General features: G+C 37.2%; 1 protein-coding gene across 2 annotated transcripts in view; it reads left to right on the top strand.

The window, feature by feature from the left end:
- CADM2 (cell adhesion molecule 2) overlaps positions 1–23,930 on the top strand; it is a gene marked incomplete at both ends in the record, with an annotated part of 685,963 nt that overhangs the window by 548,456 nt on the left and 113,577 nt on the right. Inside the window, 3 exons of one of the 2 annotated variants that reach the window (XM_082484364.1) lie at positions 15,052–15,204; positions 17,691–17,828; positions 23,537–23,707. In XM_082484364.1, the coding sequence (XP_082340490.1) occupies positions 15,052–15,204; positions 17,691–17,828; positions 23,537–23,707 (462 nt within the window). Of the gene's footprint in view, positions 1–15,051; positions 15,205–17,690; positions 17,829–23,536; positions 23,708–23,930 lie in introns of those variants that run through there. The other variant, XM_082484365.1, reaches the window with a different exon arrangement.

The raw sequence follows: 23,930 nt of genomic DNA, 5'->3' as shown, positions 1-23,930 counted from the left end.
TGGTAATACTTTCCAGCATTCAACTAGAGAAAATTAAATCTGCAAAGAGTTTCAAATTTAGGAAACACTAGAGAAAGTATCAGCTCTGAGCATTTTTCTACAAAATTATTGTTATTTTTTTTAATTCAGATTTTTAATTGAGGGTTAATAAGTGCTGTATAGGTGATATATAAGAAGTAATTGTGGGTTTTTTCCTGTTCTGAGAATGGACCCCTTGGAAATAAAGTAATCCAGTATGATTCTTGTCTATAAAGCATAGAGGGTTCAAAAGCATATTCAGTAAGTCGGCGATTACAGGTACTTCATGACTGCACCTTTAATAACTGGATTATAGAACTCATTTTTTTGTCTTGTAGGGATTTTCTTAAATAGATTTCTTTGGCTCCAGCTGAATCCTGATAACACCATGGGATTGCTGGTCGGAGGAGGAAATATTTTAAATTTCTAGCTAGCAGTAACATCCTTTCTCAATGAGGAAATTAACCCTCGGTAGAGAGGTAATTTGTTGGGCTTTTCAATAACCCTGAAGATCTAAGTTGCCAGAGCTTCCAAAAATCTGTTGTTGTTATTATTTCTGGCCATGATGTTATAATTCAGTGTTGATGAAGTTTTCTTGGGGGCTTAAGGCTGTGGTATCCTACAAGTAGCAAAAGCAGCTGAGAACATATCACAACCACCTAGAACATGATCCTGGAGCATGCAAGAGCTCATCTGTACATACTTATGGAGAACATCTGGCCGGATTCCTTCTCTCCAGCTCCTCCCTTTCTGTTGTTCTAACTGGAAAAGTTTTCACCAGTGCAGTCAAAGGTTTTTAAATTCTTTGTTGTTCTGGCAAAAGGGAGGGCCTTCATGGGAGGGCCTACTCAGAACAGCACTCATTTCCAGAGGAGATCACATTAATCTGTCAATGTTTTAACAATACCAAGTAAGACTTATCTCTATGGATGTATAGTCCTCAAACAGTTGTCTTCAGCGTAGTTCAGCAGAGCGCTATTTGGGATATTGGTTGTTAATTATAAGAAACTAATTTAAAAGCCAAAAAGGAGGAGAGGAATGCTGGAAAACTTTATTTTATTTTATTTTTCTGTAGTGTTATGATACAGCTAAAAGCTGTATGAATCAGAGAATCATAGAATAGCTGAGGTTGGAAAGGACCTCTGGAGATCATGTAGTCCAACCGCCCTGCTCAAGCTGGGTCAGCCAGAGCAGGTTGCCCCAGACCATGTCCAGTCAGGTTTTGAATATCTCCAAGACTCTATAACCTCTCTGGGCAACCTGTGCAGGTGTCTGACCACCCTCACAGTGAAATATTTTTTTCTATGCTCAAGTTGAATTTTCTGCATTTCAATTTGTGCCCATTGCCTCTTGGCCTATCAGTGTGCGCTACTGAGATGTACCTGGGTCCTTCTTCTCTGCTCCCCTCATCAGGTAATTATAAACACTGATGATATCCCCTTAAGCCTTCTCTTCTCCGGGATGAACAGTCCCCACACTCTCAGCCTCTCCTTATATGACAAGTATTCTAGTCCCTTAATCGCCTTTGTGGCCCTTTTTTATACTCCAGTATGTCCCTGTCTCCCTTGTATCAGATGAGCCCAGAACTGGACACAGTACTGGCCACAGGTGTGCCCTCACTAGTGCTAAGCAGAGGGGAAGGATCATGTCCTTGGATCTGCTGGCAACATTCTTCCTAATCCAGCTCAGGGTGCTGATAAGTGTAAAGTAATTTAAATTTGCAATTGTTACATTTTTGCATTTCTGTTACAGAAAAGATAAAGTGTACTTTGGAGTTTATATTTGGAAATATAAATAAATAAATTAATTTTATGAACTCTTCCCTTTAAAAGAATTACTAATCACTATTCCCAATATATATTTCATATGCAATTGGTTTAGTCCATTCTTATTTTCTAATTTCTTTCAGTGGTCTCATTCTCATAGAGAAATTATCTGTCACACAGAGAAAACAAAATTATTCACTACAGAAAACAGGAAGTGTTACTAAGAGGTTTTTTTATTGATTAAAGATTGATAGGGAGAAGAAGAAGTGACAAGATGGAGGAACAAGTGCAGTCAAAGACAGCTTATTCCAAGGATTGGCAACACCCACATATGTGTGCAGTTAGGAAAGATTTCAAAGAAAAAGAAGGAAGGAAGATGAAGAGTAAGAGGAATAAAGAATGAGGAAAGAACAGGGTCAGTGAGGCAGGACAAATATTGTCTGTTAGAAGAAAAACATTTATTGGGTATACTAAAGGTTGTTATAGGAGAAAGAAATTCAATATAAAATTTAATTCAATAAGTTTTGGCTGAAGAATTTGGAAACATCTGAATTAAAGAAAGGCAAGAGGAGGTTCTGAGGAAAGCACCAAATTGGCAAACAGACTTTGCAAGCAAAATGGAAAACAGAAGAAAAACCGCTGCTTTTATTGAAAGTGGTAGTTTTAAAATATCAATTGTGTAGCAGGAAGTGGATTTGATGTCTGGAATGTTTCCAGAACTGTTGAGTCTACCAGGAGCTGAGTAAGATGGGAAAGGAGATTCAGGTGTATAGACAACAGGTTTCTTTTTCTAAATACTTTTCTAAATAGAGGTGTTAAATTTTGTGCCTGGAGTAGAGGAAAAAGTAGTTGAATGCTCCGTAAAGAGGAGTTAAGCGAATCATCTCTGAAGTGAAGACAGGAGAGAGAAGGAGGAATCAAGGACACAGTATAATTAAAAATGGGATGTTATAGCTTAAATACCAAAAACATTCATGTATCCAGTGTTGCAGATTGTTACTGCAGCACTCTTTATTAAATCTGATCCTGTGAACTTATTATCATCCAAATGTGCAATTAATGTCCTCTGACGGGCACTTTGTCGATAAACCCAAGAAAGAGAACAGTAACAGTCACTGCCCTGAAGGCCAAATACCTCCTTTGCTTGTGCCATGTCTCAGCCAGCTTGTGAAGCAGAAGGGGAAGTCGCTCTTGATCTGTTATATACAATTCAGTAGTACACAGTAAATTCAGAAATTCTTCTTGGACTGTATCTCCAATACTTTAATGACTTACAGTCTATTAAAAATAGCCACAAAAAGCAGTCAATATTGGAACAACTCCTTGCATTTTTTAAATATTCAGTGCTTCTTTTCATATGACAATCATGATATGCAAATCTGTACTTCGAAAGTAATAAACTGAAGACAGGTTAGTTATGGTGGTTTCTTGGTGAGTCTTCAGACTATGCCAGTTAAGTGCAGTATGAGACATCTGTTGCAAATGTGAACGGTAAGCAGCTATGTAGCTGTAAATGGTAGTTACTCTATATAATTGGCTTTTCAAATTAATGTCTTCAGTCCTTTACCTACTGATAAAATTTGAATTGCAGAAAGAAACAGCCAGGTGAATATTTTTTCCCCAACTCTTTAAAAAGAAAATGTCTGCAATAAATGTTTAAATGAAAAAGCCAAGATGAATTCAGCTGTTTTTTGTCTAGACATATATGTTAAGCATAGACAAGTTTCTTCTGCTGTACTCAAATATATCCTGTGTATGTGAACGGCCCCAAAAATGTCAGATAGTGGGGATAAATGCTAGCAATGGTAGCATGATTCCATGAATCTATTACTGTCAGCATCTACTCTTTGTTAAATAACGCATTTATTCATAGTAGAGTTTTTATTCAGTGCAGCTATTAGTATGTCATTGTTTTATTTTTCCAAATTATATTCTGTAGTACATGATCAATATGTCTGATTGCCACTCTGGACTCCAAGTATTGTGTTGCTGCACTTGTGATGCAACCACATTCTTGGAATATAGCTGCACAAGAAGTGTATTTGCATAAACAAGGTGTAGACTAGGAAAGATGATTTGTCTCTTTCTCTCTCTCCTTTTTTTTTTTTTTTTTTGCATTGACTATAAAGGGGGAGACAGGCAGCCTCTTTTGAGGGACTTAAATCCAAAACCTCCATGAGAGAGAAAATTTCTTAGGAGAAGCTAAAGAGGATTAATCTTTGTGAATAACCACCAAAGGGGGTTTTTGTTGGTGTTTCAGGATTGGTAACATTCCTGAATTTTGTGATATGCACATTCTCTACCCCAAAAACATCTAGAATCACAAGATCACAGAATGTTTCATGTTGGAAAGGACCTTTGGAGGTCACCTAGTCTAACTTTCTTCTCCAACTATGTCTAGTTACAGCAGGTTTCTCAAAAAATTAGAGGTCTAGAAAGTTCTGCTGCCAAATTTTTCTTTTGAATTTGGATTAAGTTCATTATTGGCTTCTTCTCCATGCTAAACACTCCCAAGTCTCTCAGCCTCTTCTTGTATGAGAGATGCTCCAATCCCTTGATTATCTGTTTCCGTCACCATTTCTCACTAATAGTTTCCTTCACAGCACACCAGCATCTGGAAAACTAAGACAAATCCCACAAAAGAGGAAGCATCTGTGTACTTGTGGTTCAGAGGCAGATTGTCTGCTGCTAGGCTATAAGAGAGACATCATAAAACTTTAAAGGGCTCTATCATAAAAGATGTTAAAACCACCAAAGAGCTTTCAGAGAATCCTCTCTGGAATTGCACTAGACTCATCTCAGATCTCTCATGATACTTTGTTCCATATTTCAATTCCCTCAATAGTGAGATGTGCAAGACATCACTAACACCACTAACATCTTCTGTATTGACATATACATTAGTATTTGACTTTACATTGCTACTGGAATCAATTGCTAGATTGATTGCAGATACACTCATCAATCATTGATGATTTTGTGCTGTTTTGTTCAGGTTCTGTAATATTTTCAAGGCAGTGACGTGTTCTTAATTGGCCTCTGGAGGAAGCTTACTTGCTCCCCTGATTGCAGCAGGAGTTTAGGGAGTCTGAATTCTTAGAGTAGTTAGGACAAATGAGTATTCCTACTGCATGTCTAGCCAATGTAGGCATCATTAACTTAATTTATCTATCTACACGAATGATCAAGAAGTGCAGAAAGAACGGGGCCATCTTATAGCTGTTCTCACTTAGAGAGGGATCTCTCTTAGGTCATTAATAAGTGAGAAATTGTCTCCAAATTCTGCTGAGAGAATATGTTTAAACAGGACTGCACTCTTTAGAAATGAGAAGATTGTGACATTCCACGAAATATGAAGCAATACCATGAACATGACTCTACCATGAGCATTACTCATTCATGCCACTAGAAATATTTTCAGTATGATGGGATCATGAAGTTTAGCTAGTGAATGACCAGAACTGTAATGTCGCCATCTACAAGGTTAGAGAAATACGGGTATAATTCACTTCTGCAACTTCCTTATGACATGGTCAGCTGCGGACGCGTATGAAAAACATATTGCACATTGTCAGGTTTGAGGAGAAACTGGATTTCCAGCGGTGCTAAGAGCGTAAATTTTGGCTGAGTTGTTCTATGTTCCCTATCCTGTCGGATTCCTTGCATCCAAAGCTGACTAAAGCCAGTGCATGAGGGTCACCAGCAGTGACTGTAAAGGGCAGTCTCTTGAAGAGGAAAAAGTGAGTATACTGTAACTGATGTTCTTTAAAATATGTAGACTGTCTTGACAGAGCTCTGTGCTGTTTGGCTAGACAGTTTTTAATACCTAAACAAGCTTAACTCTGCCTTGGTCAGCAATCATTTAAGTACTGTTAACACAAAGATTTATATCAACATTAGTAGCATGAGGAAAAATTGCCTGGTCTGGTCTTCACAGAAGAACAAACTTGGAAATCTGTGCACCTTTATTTTAGTTTGTGAGCATGTTACTACTTATTTATCCCTTCTACTTCAATAAAGTCACTATCTAATATTTCTCGCTTACAATGAACTCTCATTTAGCCTGAAACATACTGGTTTGTGTTTTCAGTATTACCCTCAAAATTATAGCAAAAAAAAAAATATTTCGAACTTCTATTAGTATTTTCTTAGGTAGGTGTAGGCTGTTATTACAGCTCTCCATTGTATTATTTTCATTTTCATAGTATTACTTATGCAGTAGTATTCCATCAGTAGACCTTCAGAAATTACCTTCCCAACTGAGAGAATGTTTCTATCTGTAATTTACAATATGTGACACAGTATGATATATGCAGTTTTGGAATATTGTAACATTATTTTTTCCTTTTACCATAATTGCCAGGATCAGTGCAACCCAGAATAGGATTCATCTTTTTAGAGTGGTTCTGCATTTGAACGTATAGTTAAATAATTTCCTCTATAATCCTCAGGGCTTCTTTCCTGCATTACTGCTTTCAAAATATCAGTCTCCAACTTGGTATATAAGATTATCATTTCTACCAATTACTTTTATCTATTGAATCTCATTTATTTTAATTCTGTCCATCTCTAAGCTTGCCAGATCATTTTGCAATTTTAATTTTTGCAGCTGCATATTTGAGAAGTATGATTTTTAAAGATTTTCTAGGCTACTGTGCTGTGGCACATGTCCAGTTGCATTAGTATAATAGGAAATCTTGTAATTCCCTATTGCAGAAGGAACCAGATGAGCAGACCTTGTAAGACAACACTTCATCCTGACTAATGTGATTTTTGTTTTATTTTTAGAAGTACTGTTAAACATTATTCCAACACGATAAAACAACAAAGCATCTTCATAGTTCAAAACTTGTGTGTTTTGGAAGGATTTGAAACTTAAATTTCTTATGTGAAAGTGAGGCAGCCCTCAGACCTTCTAAGACAGTAAATGTTATCCTTATCACAGAATCATAGAATCACAGAATCACAGAATGGTCAGGGTTGGAAGGGACCTCTGGAGATCATCTAGTCCAACCCCCCTGCCAGAGCAGGGACACCTACAGCAGGTTGCACAGGGCGGCGTCCAAGCAGGTTTTGAACATCTCCAGTGTGGGAGACTCCACCACCTCTCTGGGCAGCCTGTTCCAGTGCTCTGCCACCCTCAAAGTAAAGAAGTTCCTCCTCATGTTAAGATGGAACTTCCTATGTTCAAGTTTGTGCCCATTGCCTCTTGTCCTGTTGCTGGGCACCACTGAAAACAGACTGTTCCCATCCCCCTGGCACCCTCCCTTTAAGTATTTATAAGCATTAATAAGATCCCCCCTCAATCTTCTTTTCTCTAGACTTAAAAGACCCAAGTCCCTCAGTCTTTCCTCATAAGAGAGATGTTCTAATCCCCTAATCATCTTCCTAGCCCTTTGCTGGACCCTCTCCAGCAGATCCCTGTCTTTCTTGAACCGGGGAGCCCAGAACTGGACGCAGTACTCCAGAGCGGCCTCACCAGGGCAGAGTAGAGGGGGAGGATGACCTGCCTCGACCTGCTGGCCACACTCTTCTTGATGCACCCCAGCATGCCATTGGCTTTCTTGGCCACCAGGGCACATTGCTGGCTCATGGTCAACCTGTTGTGCACCAGGACTCCCAGGTCCCTTTCCACAGAGCTGCTCTGCAGGAGGTCAGCCCCCAACCTGTACTGATGCGTGGGGTTATTCCTCCCCAGGTGCAGTACCCTACACTTGCCCTTGTTGAATTTCATAAGGTTTCTCTCTGCCCAACTCTCCAGCCTGCCCAGGTCCCGCTGTAAGGCAGCACAGCCTTCTGGCGTGTCAGCCACTCATACCAGGTTTGTGTCATCAGCAAACTATGATTCTCAAAAGAGAAGAACATACGTGCAGTGTCTCTTTAATACCAGAAATAGGCATTATAAACACCCTAGAAGGCAAGTTCTCTTTTTGCATATCGCCATGTTTCTCGAATGCTCTGAAAGAGAGAAACTGAAGAGAATACAGAAAATTGTGAGAGAAAATGTAACTCAGTGCAGAAAATCTGGCATGCGGGAAGGTTTTACTGTACTTATTCCATTCATGAAGGACATATAATCGTCCTGGCCTTTTGTCAGCTGGCAACAGCTGGAGAAACCTCACTTAGCAGACGTGTTCAAGATCCTAAGTCGCTGTAAGTGTATTTGTTTTATCCAGATAGCAGGTAGTGGAGAATTGTTGTTTCACTGAAGAATTTGCCTTGCTGTTTGGATTTTCCTCATGATCATCTAAGATTGTTTTTTAAATACAGCCAGCCCTGATTAATAGCAATAAGATTGTATGGACATATTCTGGCCCCCCAGCTCTTTGGCCTTCCTTTCCAAGGCAGTAAGAAAGCACAGAGAAGAAGCTTCTGTTAGTGAGACTGTCAGCACCTCTTCTAATGAAGGGAGTTTTCTGTACTCTTTGACACATGCACTATCCAACATGCGAAAAGTCTGAAAAATATAAAAAGGAGAAAGCAGCTTGCTGTTGAACATTGTTCTCTGGATAAGCTAAACAAATATTGCAGCGGTATTTCTCAGCTGAAAACAATCTAGTTTATTCTTATTAGATTGCAAGCCAGAGCATAAAGTAGAAGATGACCAGATGATCAGAGGCAGAAGTCATATATTCCTATTGACCCTGTTATTTCTTCCTTTTGATTACCAAGTACTTTTGAAGGGTTCAAACTGAAATAGATACGCACTGGAATGAAAGTAAAACTAATCTCCAGGGACTGCTATGTTGTTGCTCTATTTCAAAAACCTTACTTAGCACCTTCTGCGAAACAGCGGTGCCCTGAATTTATTCAGTAAGTACACGGATGGGTAGGAAAATTCAGTGAAGTTGAAGTATCCACAGCATCTGAGTGACACAAAACTGTGAAAGACGCTGTTCGGAATGTCTTTCTGAACTCGTCTGTGTTACTAATCACTTTCCTAATGGGGAAAAAGTCATCATGTATCTGCAAATTGGCCAGAATACTGTTCCACAGACAATTAGCCAATTAGCCAAAGTCCACAGTATTGTGACCTTCAGTTTTTGTTATTTCCGCTAATTTTACTTAGAAATTATGTCACCTTTAAAGGACTCCAATGGTACATACGTCAGCCAATCTAATAGGTTGTATAGAAACTTCTAATGTGTTACGAAGTGCTTTTCCCCCTACATTAGCATTACCTGTGAAAGTAGACTCAATTTCAATGTTTCTGTCCCAGTACTGAAATCTATCACAACTCTAGACTAATTAAGAGTTCACCTATCTTTCTAACCTTTGGACTCTGTTGGAATCATGACCAGCTAGTAATAAGAGCAAAAGTGATAGTTTCACAGGAGCAATGCTATGGACTTCATTTCCAGTGAGAGGTTAAAAAGGCCTCACTGCGTGCATAAACAGACATAGAAAACATGTGATTTCTAAATATTCCCAGTGCCACCCTAGCCTTGTGTCCCTCCTTGTATGAAAGTAATCAAATTGCATGCCTGGAAATGAAAAAGGAAGAAAAGGGATTTTATTTCCGTATACAAATAATTGAGTTGTTTTAAAATATTGGGATACCATACCTGCTAGATAGCTAAGGCATCACTAGAATAACTGCATATCAGCTGGAAATGGGCAAACTGTTAATACAGCAACAGACTAATGAGGACATGATTTTTTTAAGGGAACTTGAAATGTTTTGAAAAGGAGCATGAAGGCTGAGAAAACTAGACACAGAATAACAGTAACAGTTTGATTTTTTTCCATTTACTCCCCTCCTGTCTCTTTTTTTTCTTTCCCTTGTGGTGGTGGTGGTCTGTGGCCTGACAGATTTTGGTGCACAACTATTGGCAAGTGCTGTAGATCATCCCTGTAGGCCTCTTGGTGTATTGAATTCATTAGGACCAAAGCAATAGGCCATCTAAACTATGTCTAAGTATATCCAGAAACAAAATATAAATCCATGGAAATCTATTTCAGATTTGATGATGGTACTGCATTCAGAAAGTTGGAATCTGAAAATCAGAGGGATTGTTTCAGTTTCATAAGTATTAAATTTCTGGGAGTTTAGCATGGCCTGTAGAGGATCAGAAATCTTTCTGGTTCTAACTAATGGTTACATTATTCCCATGACAGAGGGAACAACTCTAACATAAGGAAGAAAATTTTATTGAGTGAATCCCAGGATAGCAGCGTATGTCAAGTTAGTATTGTCAAAACATCTGCAGATTACTCTGGAGGATTCGGGGCGTTTGTTGTTTGTTTTTTGCCCATTCTTCAAATATACGACACCAAATACTAGTAAGATGTAGTCATTATAGAGAAGTAAGATTAAAGATGCTGGTTTCTTGCTACTGCATCTAACAGATCCAGATGCATTTTCCACCCAGGATGAAATGTGGATTTTTTTCTTTCCACAACAGTGCGAATTTCTAAGTTTCTTTTCTCTCTTTGATATAATTCCTATTGCAAGATTTCACTACATGACTACATATGATCATTAGATTATTTTGTGCAGAAAAGAAAGTACAGCTTTTTGTGATTGTGAACAAGGAGACCAGTTTATTCAATGGTCATCAGGCTCAACAATTGGTAATTAATGCAGCCGTAATACATGACTGTATCTTTTACTCATAATAATCTAAACTATGCAAATTATCAAGGTTGCTTGTTTCTGCATCAGAAAACATTCTGAAAGGAAATCTTTTCCACAGAAAAAGAGAATGACAGGTAAAATAAATGAAATGTGTCTGCCTAGGAACAAGTATTTTACGCATAAGTATTTCATACCTTGCAAATTAACTACATCATATCTGTCTGGGAATTACAGAAAACTGAAATAATGTACTTAGGGCATACTGGAATTTACTAAGCAATTATATTTCTTGTTGCATTTTATATTTTTTATAAGTGCTTGTGACATAAGAATCCAGGAGGGAGACGTCAGTGGTGGTATTCTGTTACTGTTTTGGCATAGGTGCATTTCCCAGAAGTCAAATACATATTCTGCTTTTTTAACCTTTTCTAGCGTCTCTGTATCATACAAAAATGTAGGTATGCAAACTATTGATAAGGTAACGATTCAGGAATATAGGTGAAAATCCCCAGGAAGAGGCCAAAAAGCTGTTAAGCTTCTAACGAAGTGAAATGGAAAAAAAGAAGAGCTTCCAGAGAAGGCTTTGAAAGAGCCAGGTGGAGGTAGGAGTGAGGCTAGGAAACCACGCAAGTCAAGTAAGGACAGAGCTTGTAGAGTCTTTAAGGACAAAGCTTTCTTTTCTGTGCTCCCCTGAGCTGTTTAGTCACTACCACAATACAATAAATAGTATTCAGAAACTACCTGTGGAATACAAATGGAGCTATTAGTATAACCTTAAAAAGTGGAGGAATAAATACTGTCACCTGAGAACAATATAGCAGCTGTATTTTTGTATGAGACACTTTGAAGAGAAGCCTGGCGATTCCTGTTAACTTCTGTAGGGAGCTGGAGCTACTTACTGCCATTTCTATTGAACAACACATGGACATTGGACGTTTCAATATAGAGAAAATCTGTTTATCAGTGTCTACCAAACTCAAAATTCATGCCAAATGTCCCCATACATGTTCTACTTTTTGGTTTCAGCTGTTAATTAAGTAAGGGAGAACATTTTGTATTTTACTTTATGGTGCTTTGTTTAAGCTACTATGGTAGAGCCTCGAGTTGATTTGAACCTTGTAGTAAAAGTGCCCTGTTTGGGGCAATTCTCACTTCAAAGAAAGAACAGTCAAAAAGCTTACAGAAAGCTTTTGAAGCTCATGTCCTTTAAATAGAGAATAATAAACTAGATGAGATCCCTCTTTAAAAAAGTAGAACTTGGATCTGCTGAAAGGGATAAAATACAGAGTAGTGTAAATAAATCTCCTTCCTTTCCACGAGGTCCTCGAGGAGTATGTCTTCTCCTTCAAGCTTTTGCTTGCCAGTTGATACCCCTCAGTAGCTGGTTTCTGTTCAGGCTTGACGGGCTGCTTTGCTCCATCAACATGGCTTGGCAAGGGTTTACCCTCTGCCACAGGCAATATCCCTGCTCCACCTCTGTGCCTGGAGGTTGTTCGCTGGCTAGAAGTACTCCTGGCTTCTCCCATACTGCCGACTGTTCATTTGTTGCCCGAGGGAGAAGTCACCCCCTCTGAGAGGGTTCCCCCTGCCCCAGATTGAGGGAGCCAGGACTAGACAGTTAGGCAGCCCCTTTTTCTCTGATCCAACTTCACCCTTTTAGCAAAATATACCTAACACAGAAAATGGAAACAAACCGTTTTTGGCATCCATCGCAGCTATTGATTTCACAGGAGGAATCGGTGTCTTTCTAAACAGATATGATAAGGATATAGATGTAGACATAGACGTAGAAATAAAGTTTGAAAATAAGATTCTAAAATGACTCCGTGTAAGTGCTAGCCTTGTCTAAGCAATAGGGGTAGAGTTTTCTCATTGGCTTGCTCTCAATTTTGCGTAGCCAGGAAAGCTTACAGATGTTTAGCTTTAACATTGATGGCACAGATAATTAATTGCATTTAGACTTAGCACTTACAAAAATGCTTCCGACAAACAGCTTTCCTGCAAAGGAGTATTACGTTGGTGCTATTTGCAGTATTTTTTGCAAGGCTCTGTGTTGATATTTCCATTACAAAACTCTTTGTTTCTGTTCTTTCAATAAAATTCACTCCAGGCTGAAACATGGAACATCTGATCTCAGCTCTTGATCAGTAGTTGTTTTTACCAGTTTTCCAGAAAATTGACTGAGCTGAGGTTTTTATGTTGTACAAAGGTTAAAAAAGGTGTGGAAGGGAGGAAATGAAGGAGGGTAGCAGTAGGCACGTAGTTGATGCAGTTGGTTTGTATTTCACTTGTTTTTTTTTCTCTACCAGTGGGATCAAAACGGTGTGCTATTGGCATCACCCGTAACCCGTTTGTGCTGTAGTGGAATTCAGTACAGTTCTTTCTAGTCCATGAAATTCTGCACGTTGCCCCATCTGTAGGAAAACATTTCAACAGCTACATAAATATTTATCATGAGGCAGTAGCAACTGGAAATTATAAAAAAATAACATGTAAGTTGAAATACTGCATTGTTTTTTACATAATTTCTGATTCAGGGGAGGCAAAAAAATCACCACTTTCAAATTATGGGGTGCTGAGGGTGTTTTTTGCTGTTGTTGTTTACTTTTATTTTTTTTCCTATGCTGTTCTCCAAATTATATATATATGGGTGTGGTGGTAATCAAACCATTTGGAAGCACTGGGTCATTTTGAAAATAATTTTTTTCTGAAAGGTCATTAATGTGAAATAAACTACCATTCTTATGTCTGCTCAGTTTGCATCTGACTAGAATTGAAATGCTGAGAAATGAATTCTGAGTCTCCATCTACTTCCTCAAAGATAGCAACAGCTTCACTGTTGTGAGGACTTTTGGCTAGTAAAGCCACAGTCATCAGCTTTGCCTGCTTTTCTGGGTTGGTAGAAGCTTGCTTCTGTGTACTTTTTGTTTTCTTGAGCTTGTTTTTCTTGGCTGTCATGTCAGCGTATTGGTATGTACATAGCTTTTCATACTGTGGCTTTTGTTTTGCTTGCTTCTTTGGTTTAATGTTGCACCTGTTTTCCATCATTATATGCATTTTATGTTGTATAATATGTAATTATTTATTTCTTGCTGTGGCTGGCCAGATGTCTTAGTTATGTTTGGAGCGAGTTCGTTGCACACAGTCTCCGTCACTTTGATGGGCCTTGGAGCAGCTCATGGCATGCTTATATGTTAGGTCTGCTTAAGCTGTCACCTTTCAGTCACCGGACCCTGCAGAGACTAAGTCAAGCTTTAGCTGGCCTACCCTGAACTAACCAATAAATTCATCTTGAAATCATTGTAAGGGAACCTGAATGGTGGCCTCAGAAGACACCAAATTCAAGTGACATTTTTGCTGAATCTTTATTGTAGCTGCTTATTTTGGCATAAATCTTCCTGTATTGACAGCACTTGGAGAGCCTTGCAATGGGGCAGAAACTTATAGATTTAGTAGCAAAAGAACCACAGTAAAGCTTATTTTTTATCATCGGAAGATATAAATGTTAGAAGAAACAAATATAAGAGCCTTTGGGCACTTTAGAAAGAGGTGAGTGAGAACAGCATTGAGGCCTTGACCATCTTGGTTCTTCTCACAAATCAAAGCATAGCTCTCCCAGTAATTATAGTAGTCCATTTTACTTTTGACTATCAGAGGCTTATTATAAAAACAGACTCACTGCAGATTCAAATATTGCCAGGTCAAAGATCTGAATCTAGATGTATACAGCAAAACTTCCTGAGTTATATCGGCTTTTCTATTGTTCGCTTAGGAGAATTATGGTGTTTACTTACTTCTGATACCGGTATTTATGCTGAGGAAAGACTCAGTTAATATATGTAGATTCCTGAAACAACTTTACTTCAGAGAAATTGAATGTCTGGGAATGCTTAGACTGTTTTTAAATAGAAAATGTGGGTTAATCTAAATATAGACTTCAAAATATTTAAAATTTTAAAGCATTAGCTGAAACGACATTTTGAATTTAAGTAAATCTCCCTGCTGCTCTTCCCTCAGTGGTTTCATGCAAACAAAATTTTGTTAGGAAGGATCTTCTGTTAGAAGATCATATTTTTTGTCATAATCAAAAAAGTAAAGCCACTATATTTAATTACCTAAAATCTTTAAATGTATTATATATGCATGTAGAAGTGGAACTTTCAATATATTCATGCAGCATTCAAGAAATCTGATATTCCCGTTCAATATGAGTAGTAATGGATGTGAGAAAAATCTGTAAGCAAGCTACACAACGCTGGACTTCTTAGTTGAAAATACAGTTTATTAGTAGATGAAACGGGATTCTCAATATTCACCCACGTTTGTAACTACATGAAAAAAGCAGTTTTTAGGAAGGAGTTATTTTAGTCACTGAACAAAGCTGTTAGGAGGCAGAAATCAGAGTCAATATTGGTTTTGTCAGAGGAAGATTGAAGGTAACGAAAGTCCCTTAGTTTCCCAGTTTATATACATTACAGGTCACTCAGAACACTATTCGGAAACTTGGTAAACTCTTGTGTTTTATTTTATAGAAAAAAACAAACTACTGTGCCTGAAGACAGCTGTGTCCATATCCCTGTATTCCAGGGTGGGATTTCAGTAGGCTACTTCATAGAGGCTCTTGTAGAACGTGCCACGCTTTGTTAATGGGCTGCTTCTTACCTTATAACGTGAATTTTTGTTTTTCAGCTCTGAGAGACAACAGAATCGAGCTGGTCCGAGCTTCATGGCACGAACTGAGTATCAGTGTCAGTGATGTGTCTCTGTCGGATGAAGGGCAGTACACCTGCTCTTTATTTACTATGCCTGTCAAAACTTCCAAGGCTTTTCTTACTGTTCTCGGTAAGTATAAAGAGCTGAGCATAACGAAGCAAATGTTAAACTTCTCGGGCGTTGGCAAATTATGATAAGAATGAACTTTTCTAAAGCTTGGCAGAAGATACATGTAAATGTCTGATCTTGTTTCGCTGATATTTATTATTTCCTATTGCTGTGCTGAAAAATAACATGCCTCTTACTATTTGTGCGGTGGCAGAATAATGAATTAGGGAGCACACAAAAAACCACCGTATGAGTGCTCCATAAAATGGACATCTCCTGTACATCCCGAGCACCAGAAGTGCGAAGAAGGTGCATGTGTTCATCTCCGAACAATGTATTATATAGGGCAAAGGGGAGAAAATCAGAAAGCATGAAATCAAAACGGGCTTTAGAGCTTTATCGTTTTTCCTTAGCTGTGCATTTTCTTGGCTCATTCTGCTTTCTTTTTTTGTCTATAAAGTGCATATTTTCACTGGGTTTGCTGCTTCTTTTATGCTTTATCCTCTAAATGCTCTGCTGTTTTCCCCAAAGGTTATAGATACACATAGAAAAGCAATAGATTTCGAGAGATGCCCAGGAAATAAAGTTTCTGCTCGAAACTTTATATGATTCTATGAATGTCAGTAGCCCAATCAGCCGAAATTGCTATAGTTCATTGAAACACACCTGCGTACCTAAGAGGTTATATGATTTTAGAGATTGATTTTTATTCGTTTCTCCTTTTTTTTTGTCCCTGAACTTGACTCTTTCTTTCTTTTTGTTTTATTTTTATATGTCGACAGGCAGACAGTTGAATTTAATGGGACTAATGTAAGATGTTCTCTGTGCCAGTAATATTCACATTAATCCAGCCAGGGAATTGGTTTTGTGCATAGGATATGAAATACATCTCCCTTTCAGTCCCTGTGAGACTATTTTACAAAAATCTTCACAAGTTTGCCATTAAGGACAAAAAATACCCACTCAAAGCAGAATATTCTCGAATAACAACTGCCTACGGTTAATCTTCTTTTCTGTAGAGAGGCATCTCATGATCTAAGCAATAGATGAGTAGACCAGTTCAACTTTTTAAATGGCAGAAAGACATAGAAAGATGTTACAAGGACAAAAAAACCCAAACATCTAGCCAATATTTATTAACCGAAGTGACTTGATCTTTCACAGTCCTTTTAGTTTTACCTCCATTTTTGGGGAAGTTTAATGCAGTTTTCCCAATGTCAGCTACTTACCTACAAAGAAAGAAAGCTGCAAGGTTTAAGATGCCTTTTTTTCATTTTATATTTGTAACTTTCTGTTTCAAAGTAACATTCTAAACTGGTGGGACACTTTCTGTCTGAGAAGGGGATATTTTCCATTGAAAAGTATTGCATCTTTTAATCAGATGAACTATCTTTTTATGTACTAATAATCTCTTTATTGACTGCTCTGTTATGGATTAGAAGATTTAAATATCAGGGTATTATAGTAGACACCATTTTCTGTCTTGGAAGAGAGGAGTAGATTTATTACAGAAATGTATTATGCGATAGGTACTGCTGCTTGGTTTTTATGTACATCATCTGTCATTTTGGAAAAGAGAAGTAAACAAACCAAATAGTGAAATACAGGGCACAGGATCAATTACTGTGATTGAACCCTTTATCTAACCACAAATATGAATGCGTCAAAGTGCTGCAGATGCAAGTTATAACAATGACATTTTCAGATATTTTAAAATTATGGTCATCGGTATCACTTTAAAATAAATTATTCTTGTGTTCTCGGAAGTCAAATGGATTTATACATATAGTGGTCAAATTTTTCCAAATTCTCTTTGTATTTTTTTTTAAATCTTCCGTGGCTCATTGAAAAACAAGTATTTCCAAATTTAATATCGTGTGTGTAGTATATCATGGTCATACGACCTCCTTCAGAGAACTTGGATTCAGCTGAAGAAATCTCCATAGCCAATGGAATGGTGATTATACCTGTTGGGTTTTTGGTTATATGTTCTCTGAAGATAAAGCAACTCCTGTATTTATTTTCATCCTCCCTTTTGCCTGGATTTTGTATTAAAATCTTCATAATTCATGCTTAAACCTCTGTTCGGAATTTAGATCAGTTCAGCTTTTTGTTGTCAGTTACGTTTTATTTTCACAGCTGTACTTCTAATATACTTTGTCATCCTGCTTGCGTGCAGATCGGTTTAAACCTTGTAATAGCAAGTCAGACTAGACCTGCATGCAGAACGTATGTATGTAAGATAGGTTTTAGAATATAATCTGTTTCCCTTGGAAAACTAGATAATTTCTGTTTTCTTTAATTCTTTAGAACGAACTACAGCTCAGATTGACAGTTTATTTGCAATAGGAAACAGGATTCACTGACATTCAATTTTGATAGAAGGCAAGGAACTAATTACTCTGTTTCCGGAATTTAGAGCATATGAAGAAGTGAACTTTAAGTTGGTCATATATTCATGGCAGCAGCTGACACTATCAGAGAAATTTTGTTTGTTTGCTTGTTAGGTGTTCCCGAGAAGCCACAAATTACTGGATTTACCTCACCAGTTATGGAGGGAGAGAGGATGCAGCTAACTTGCAAGACTTCTGGTAGTAAACCAGCAGCTGATATCAGATGGTTCAAGAACGACAAAGAAGTTAAAGGTATTTAAAAGGACTTTGATGTAATTTGGTCCAATTGTTAAATCTGTACATTATTTAGAATTATATTTTTTTAATTAATGTTTGTAAACTTTCTCATATTCAGTCGTTCAATCAATCAGTGGTAGTAGGTAGATAAGGAATTGATTGTAAATTACTGGAGTGTTCATATAACAATCTTTTTATTTTTGCTTCAGAAATACCCTTACAGACAGGAGATTGCACTTCCCGTAGGGGAGCTACGGAGAATGCTCCGTGAGGAAGAGCTGGGATGTAACATTTGAAGGAGTCTCAGCTGGGAAACTGGGAACCTGCAGCTGAGGAAAGGATGCTGAGAGTGTGCAGTGAGGAGCAGGGAGAAGACAGGCTTCAAAGGGGATGAGGGGAACTTCAGAGGAACGGGGGGGAGTTGGACAAAGTCTGCTGTAACTGAAAAGTCATCGGGTGACTAAAACTGAAGCTGAAAGCAAGGATTTGCTTTTGAGGATGCAGTGAGACAGAAGAGTTGCATATAAACTCTTATTTCTTTCTTTTCTGTCTCCTCTTTCACTTTGTATGTTCTTTACTTAAAACCTAGATTTCTAGTAATTATTCTCATAAATGCTGGGACAGTTTAAAATCCTTTTTGGTGAATGAGTGGGGAGAGATTCCTATAGCAGAAGGCTTAGTCACATCTGCCACAGCAAACTGAGGTGCCCATTATAGAGTAGATGAATAAAAAGGATAAAGTATTGGTATTTGTTCATGTCATCTCTATTCATTCTGCTATAAGACCAGATCAATAAATGATTCAAAATCCACCTTTTCTGTCTAGCATTTAGAAAAAAAAAATAATTATCTGCTTTGTCTCATATTTGTCTGACATTGTGGATTTTTTTAGCTCATTAAACTGCCTCAAGCAAAGTTACAGCATTAATTACAGAATCCATTAATCTTCCTTTACTATTCTCTGCCACAGTTCAATGTACACAACCAGATCTGTGATATAAAATTGGTAAATAAAGGAGATTTTAGTTGATTGTCCAAGGAACCCAGTTCATTCTAGAAGCATCTTTAGATTTCTGATGAAAGTCAGAAGACTGTTAAAGGAGACAGGATTTTAGGCTGGAATCATTTGAAATGTGTTTGAACACTTGTAACATGGATAGAAAGTGAGGAAACAGAGTACCATTCTTTCCAGCCACTGGGAAATCTGAGGAGATTGCTGAAAGAAAAGTAGAACCTCATCAAATGTAATTAAAAAGAAGAATTTAACAGCACAGCTAACACGCGTGTCACAGCATAGGTGCTGTGATCCAGAAAAGGTGACAGGATGAATATATATATTCAAGAAATGTAAAGATTGAAAATCACGTTATGCAAAGTCAACACTTTAAGGGAACTACTGGTACAGTTGGCCTAACAGCAAGGCAACACATCTGAAAACATGTCTTTTTAAAAATTTTATTTTAAAATCTGGTGTAATAACTTTGCCTTTCTTTCAGCTGACATGTAATTGAAGCCAAGCAAGCAATTTTGATTTTGCTCTTTAACTAATTTCCTATTCTTAACAGTTCTTAAAGGGATGCTTTTTTTTTAAAAAAGGGGGTGCAGAAGGAACAAAGAAGATGTGTGAAAAAGAACAGTAAAGGAAAAAAAAAAAGAAATGAGAGGAAAGTACTGAGCACATTCATTTCAGTTTAGTTTTCTAGGTCTTCTGAAGAGCACATTGCCATTTCACAAAGGTTAGAAATAAAATAACCTAACCAGTTTGCAGTGGCATCAGCAGAAGTTACATTAGCTTTGTGCACTGTAAAAGGTGAAATGATAAATCTGAGAAAATAGATATGAAATTATATGCTAATGCGGCTGACATTAAAGGTTAGGAGTTCGTCTGTCTAGCACCAGTAAATCCAATTGTGTTACAGTGTATTATACATGGTGCAAAAGAATATAAATGATGCATTGAGTTCAGAGTTGCACCAAAGGGGAAAAAGCCATTCTAAAATTGTAGCTCCATTGCTATTACTCGAAAAAGGAATCATCATCTGGTAAAGGAATACTGTTTGATAGAGTAAGTGTTAGTAATGAGAGAGACTGAATGTGAAGCACTGAGTACCATACCTTTTACTTTAGTGTTCTGTCTCTCGTACATGCACCAAATTAACAAAGCGATTTGCAGTTTAGCATTCTGGTGACATTTCTAGAAGATTATTAAAAGCAAAAAACCCAGAGAAGCTAAATACACAACTTTTGTTAAAAAAATACCTATTTTTTCAACAAAATTTGTTACATGTTACTTCAACAATATTATGTAAAATATTGGTTTTAGGTTTCAGGAATATTTTTAAATGGATTTTCTTTTTTTTTTTTTTTCCCTAGCAAAATTTGGCTTCAGAAATAAATAAGATAATATCAGTTCAGTTAATCTGTTGCAAAAAATTAAGACATTTTGCCTTAGTTCATCTATTTTTAGTATTCGCAAAGAATTCAGAAAGGCACTGATCATTTTGTCTTGATAAACCACTAAAACAAAGATGACAATTTTTTAACGAGTCCATTTTATGGCAGAACTTGATTTTGAGTGCAAACAAATTTATCTTTGCCTTGTAGAAGCAGCAAAGCTGTCTTTTGAAAAGATGAGTGTTTCTATATGGATGTTACAAGTATGTGCTCTTATAAATAGTTGACAATGAACAATGGATGATATTCTGTCATTTCTATTTATTATTTTCACTGTCAAACATCTATAGTTATGAGATATAAACTAGCATTTTTTAATACAGGCATATCTTTAGGTGCAGCTACCTGATAGAGTAATAGAAGCAGGCCCATAGTTGACCCTTAGATTTCATATGGCCAAAACTCTATTCAGAGGTTAGATCAGGTTGCTAGAGGTGTTCCCCAATTCAGTTTTGAAAAATCTCCAAGGATGGAGAATCCTAGTCTGTCTGGGCTAGATGTTTCAGTATTTGAAAGCCCTTATTGTGGAGAATTTTCATTATATGCAGGTATTTCATGATATATAATCAGAATTTGCCTTGGTGTAACTTGTGTACATTACCCCTCAGCTTTTGCTGTGTGCCCCTCAGAGGACTCTGGCTTTTTGTTCTCTATGGCTGTCCATTAGATACTTGACAGCATCAGTTTGATCTGGTTTTAGTCTTCTCTTCCTCAGGCTGAGCTAACCCTACTATCTTAAGCTGTCCTTGTACATTGTATGCTCCCACCACTGACCATCTCTATGGCTTTTGGCTGAACCTACTCGGGTTTGTTGCCATCTTTCTTGTAAGAGAAACCCCAAAACTGGGCCTGCTACTGTAGCTGCAGCCACGCAAGTGCTGAATAGAGGAGGAATCACTTCCCTTGACTTGCTGTCTATGCTATCGTTAATGCAGGGCAGTCACTTTTTAGCTGTAACGGCACACTGTTGACTGATGTTCAACCTGACGTCAAGACCCCCAGTTCCTCCTCTACAAAGCTACTTTCTATCTAGTCATCCCCCAACCTTTTCCATTCTAGTGATTTCCAGAGAAGTGCCTCTATAAGGGATCTTTTTTGTAACCTTTTTTCAAGAGGGTGTTTAAGAGAGAGGGGAGTAGCAAGAGCATAAATGAAAGAATGCACTACAGCAGACATATTTAAGAATTCTGTAAAACTGTAAAACCGCTGGGTAAATATTCGGAATGCTAGCATACGATAACATACCCAGTACCTGATCTCCACTGCTCCTACATCCAGGTGGGCTTAAATTCAGTTAGCATATGTTAAAATCACACCTTCATTTTGCTATGAAAAAACATCTAATAAGATAAGGCTGATAAAGTGGCCAAGCTAAGTATTTCTGTTGATGAGGATGTCAACAGTTTATAGAATAGTATTGCCATCGTTTTTACAGAGGTAATTAACTCTAAGAGTTGAACTCTTCCAAACGATAGATGTCTAGAGAAAAGCTTCTAAACAACCGTTTAGGAAATTAACTGCCTTTGTTTTTCTAAAGGATTAAGCATCCACAACCTCTCACTGAAATTAAAGTTGTTGATGTTTTCAGGAGCTGTCTGTCTTCTGCTGAAGCCAATAAGCAAAGGGATGTGTAAATTACTTATAAGCAGAAGGCTATCTATATAGGTGCTTGTTATTGAATTTGGAAACCTAACTCTGGGAACACAACCTCATGTGTTTGCTTTAAATATTAGTGAAGATGTTTGTTATTTGTTTATAAAAACATTGCTTTAGCCCTGGTCAATATTCCTCTCACCTACTGATCCCTAAATATGAATAGTCACGGTGGCAGAAACTGAAATCTCTTAAAGCTTAGCAACCGACAGGCAGAAAACTGCTTGTATGCAAGAAATAATTATTTTTTGGGGAAAAATGGAAATCTTATAACTATGTGGTGTATTCATCTATCTGGAGACAACAAAAAAGACCATCTTTCTGATTTCAGAAGTATTTTTAATCTAAAGATATGTAGTTTAAGCCATTTAAGATTTGCTTTCTAAAATTGGTATTTCATGGAAATTTTATTTAGGTCATCTTCTTCTCTAATGGGATTTAGTATAATTTGTAAAACTGAAACCTCTTACTTTTTCTTTTTTTATGACACAGAGGACATATGCAATCTCAGTGTAATTTAGTATATACGTTTATGTGTTTATATGTGTCTTTTAAAGCTTTCATTGTAACAAATCAATATAACAAGCTTACTATTTTGCTGAAATTTCGCTGAAATAAATGAAAACCAATAAGTATTATAAGTAGTTGGGAACCAAGAAAAACAATTCTAAATTATGTGTAAGAAGAGCTCGTGTAGGAGTTAATACATTAAAACTTTAAAAAAAAAATGCTCAGGCTTTTGGATGTTCAGATCTGATCTAACATGTATGTCCTTCAACAAAAGTTTCTGAATTTGAACCTCAACATTGATCTGAGTTGAATATTTCTTAAGCATAGCTGTAGGCTCCTCTCATTCTCGTATCTGGGCTGAAAAGTGTCAAAGAGTTTTTTAACTGAATCTGCACAAAAGCAGTAGACCAATTTAACATGATATAAAGCAGTGATAAAGCAGGTCTCTTTGAAGTAATTTTATTTCCAGTCTTCTTGGGACTTGTCTGCAGATTCCAGTAAATACTATGACATGCTCTATTTACAGCTGTTCATCCCTGTTGATATCTATACTTCGGTTTAGCTTAATCCATCAAGTAGCATAATTCTAGCCAAACAACAGAATAAACAATGAATAAAGTAAGCACAGGATTGATGTGACTATACATGCAACCCTCAGTTCACATGGCTTCAGTAAGATCCATGTATTGCATTACTATGAAAGATTATAAGCAGGGACTTAGAAAATTTAATATTTAGTGACACTGAATACTTAAGAGAAGTGAGAGTGGGAAAAGAGCACATTTTTTTCTAATGAACTGCCGATTAAGTTTCTATCAAATTTGGGCCTAAACTTATAAGAGATAATGACGAAAGGAATTTCCGTTTGAGTGCAGTATCATGTAACCAATTTTAAAATTTTCCTTTTCAGTATGTATCTTCTGCTCTGACAATTGGAGCAAATTGAGGAATAACTACAGTCTAATTACTTTTGTTTTGAAGAGATCAATACGGATATGAAAGACGTGTTTTTTCAACAAGTGTGATAGATAATATAGCTGTCTAATGCTGGACTACTTTTCCTTGAGATATTGGAGAGAAAATTGTTTGTTTATTTTTTCTTTCAGATGTTAAATATTTAAAAGAAGAAGATGCAAATCGTAAAACGTTCACAGTCAGCAGCACACTGGATTTCCTAGCAGATCGCAATGATGATGGTGCAGTTGTAAGTTGCAGAGTAGATCATGAATCCCTAAACTCTACACCTCAGATAGCAATGCAAGTTCTAGAAATTCACTGTAAGTAATACACGTTACATATGCTTGCTTTTATAGTTTTGTTTTGTTACAGAGTTCCTATTGTGGGAAAATTACAAAAATCTCTGATATCGTGCAAATAGATGACATCTTTCTTTTAGCCAGCTTCTCTGGTTTGTATTTAGTTGGTTGGGGTTTTTGGGGGGGGTTGTTTGGGTTTTTACCGGAGTAACTCTAAAAAGTTTAATGATAGCTTTACCGGTGA

This window comes from Vanellus vanellus (genome assembly GCF_965231255.1).
Source record: "Vanellus vanellus genome assembly, chromosome: 1".
Classification (NCBI taxonomy): domain Eukaryota; kingdom Metazoa; phylum Chordata; class Aves; order Charadriiformes; family Charadriidae; genus Vanellus; species Vanellus vanellus.
This window is presented reverse-complemented; position numbering and strand designations above follow the sequence as displayed.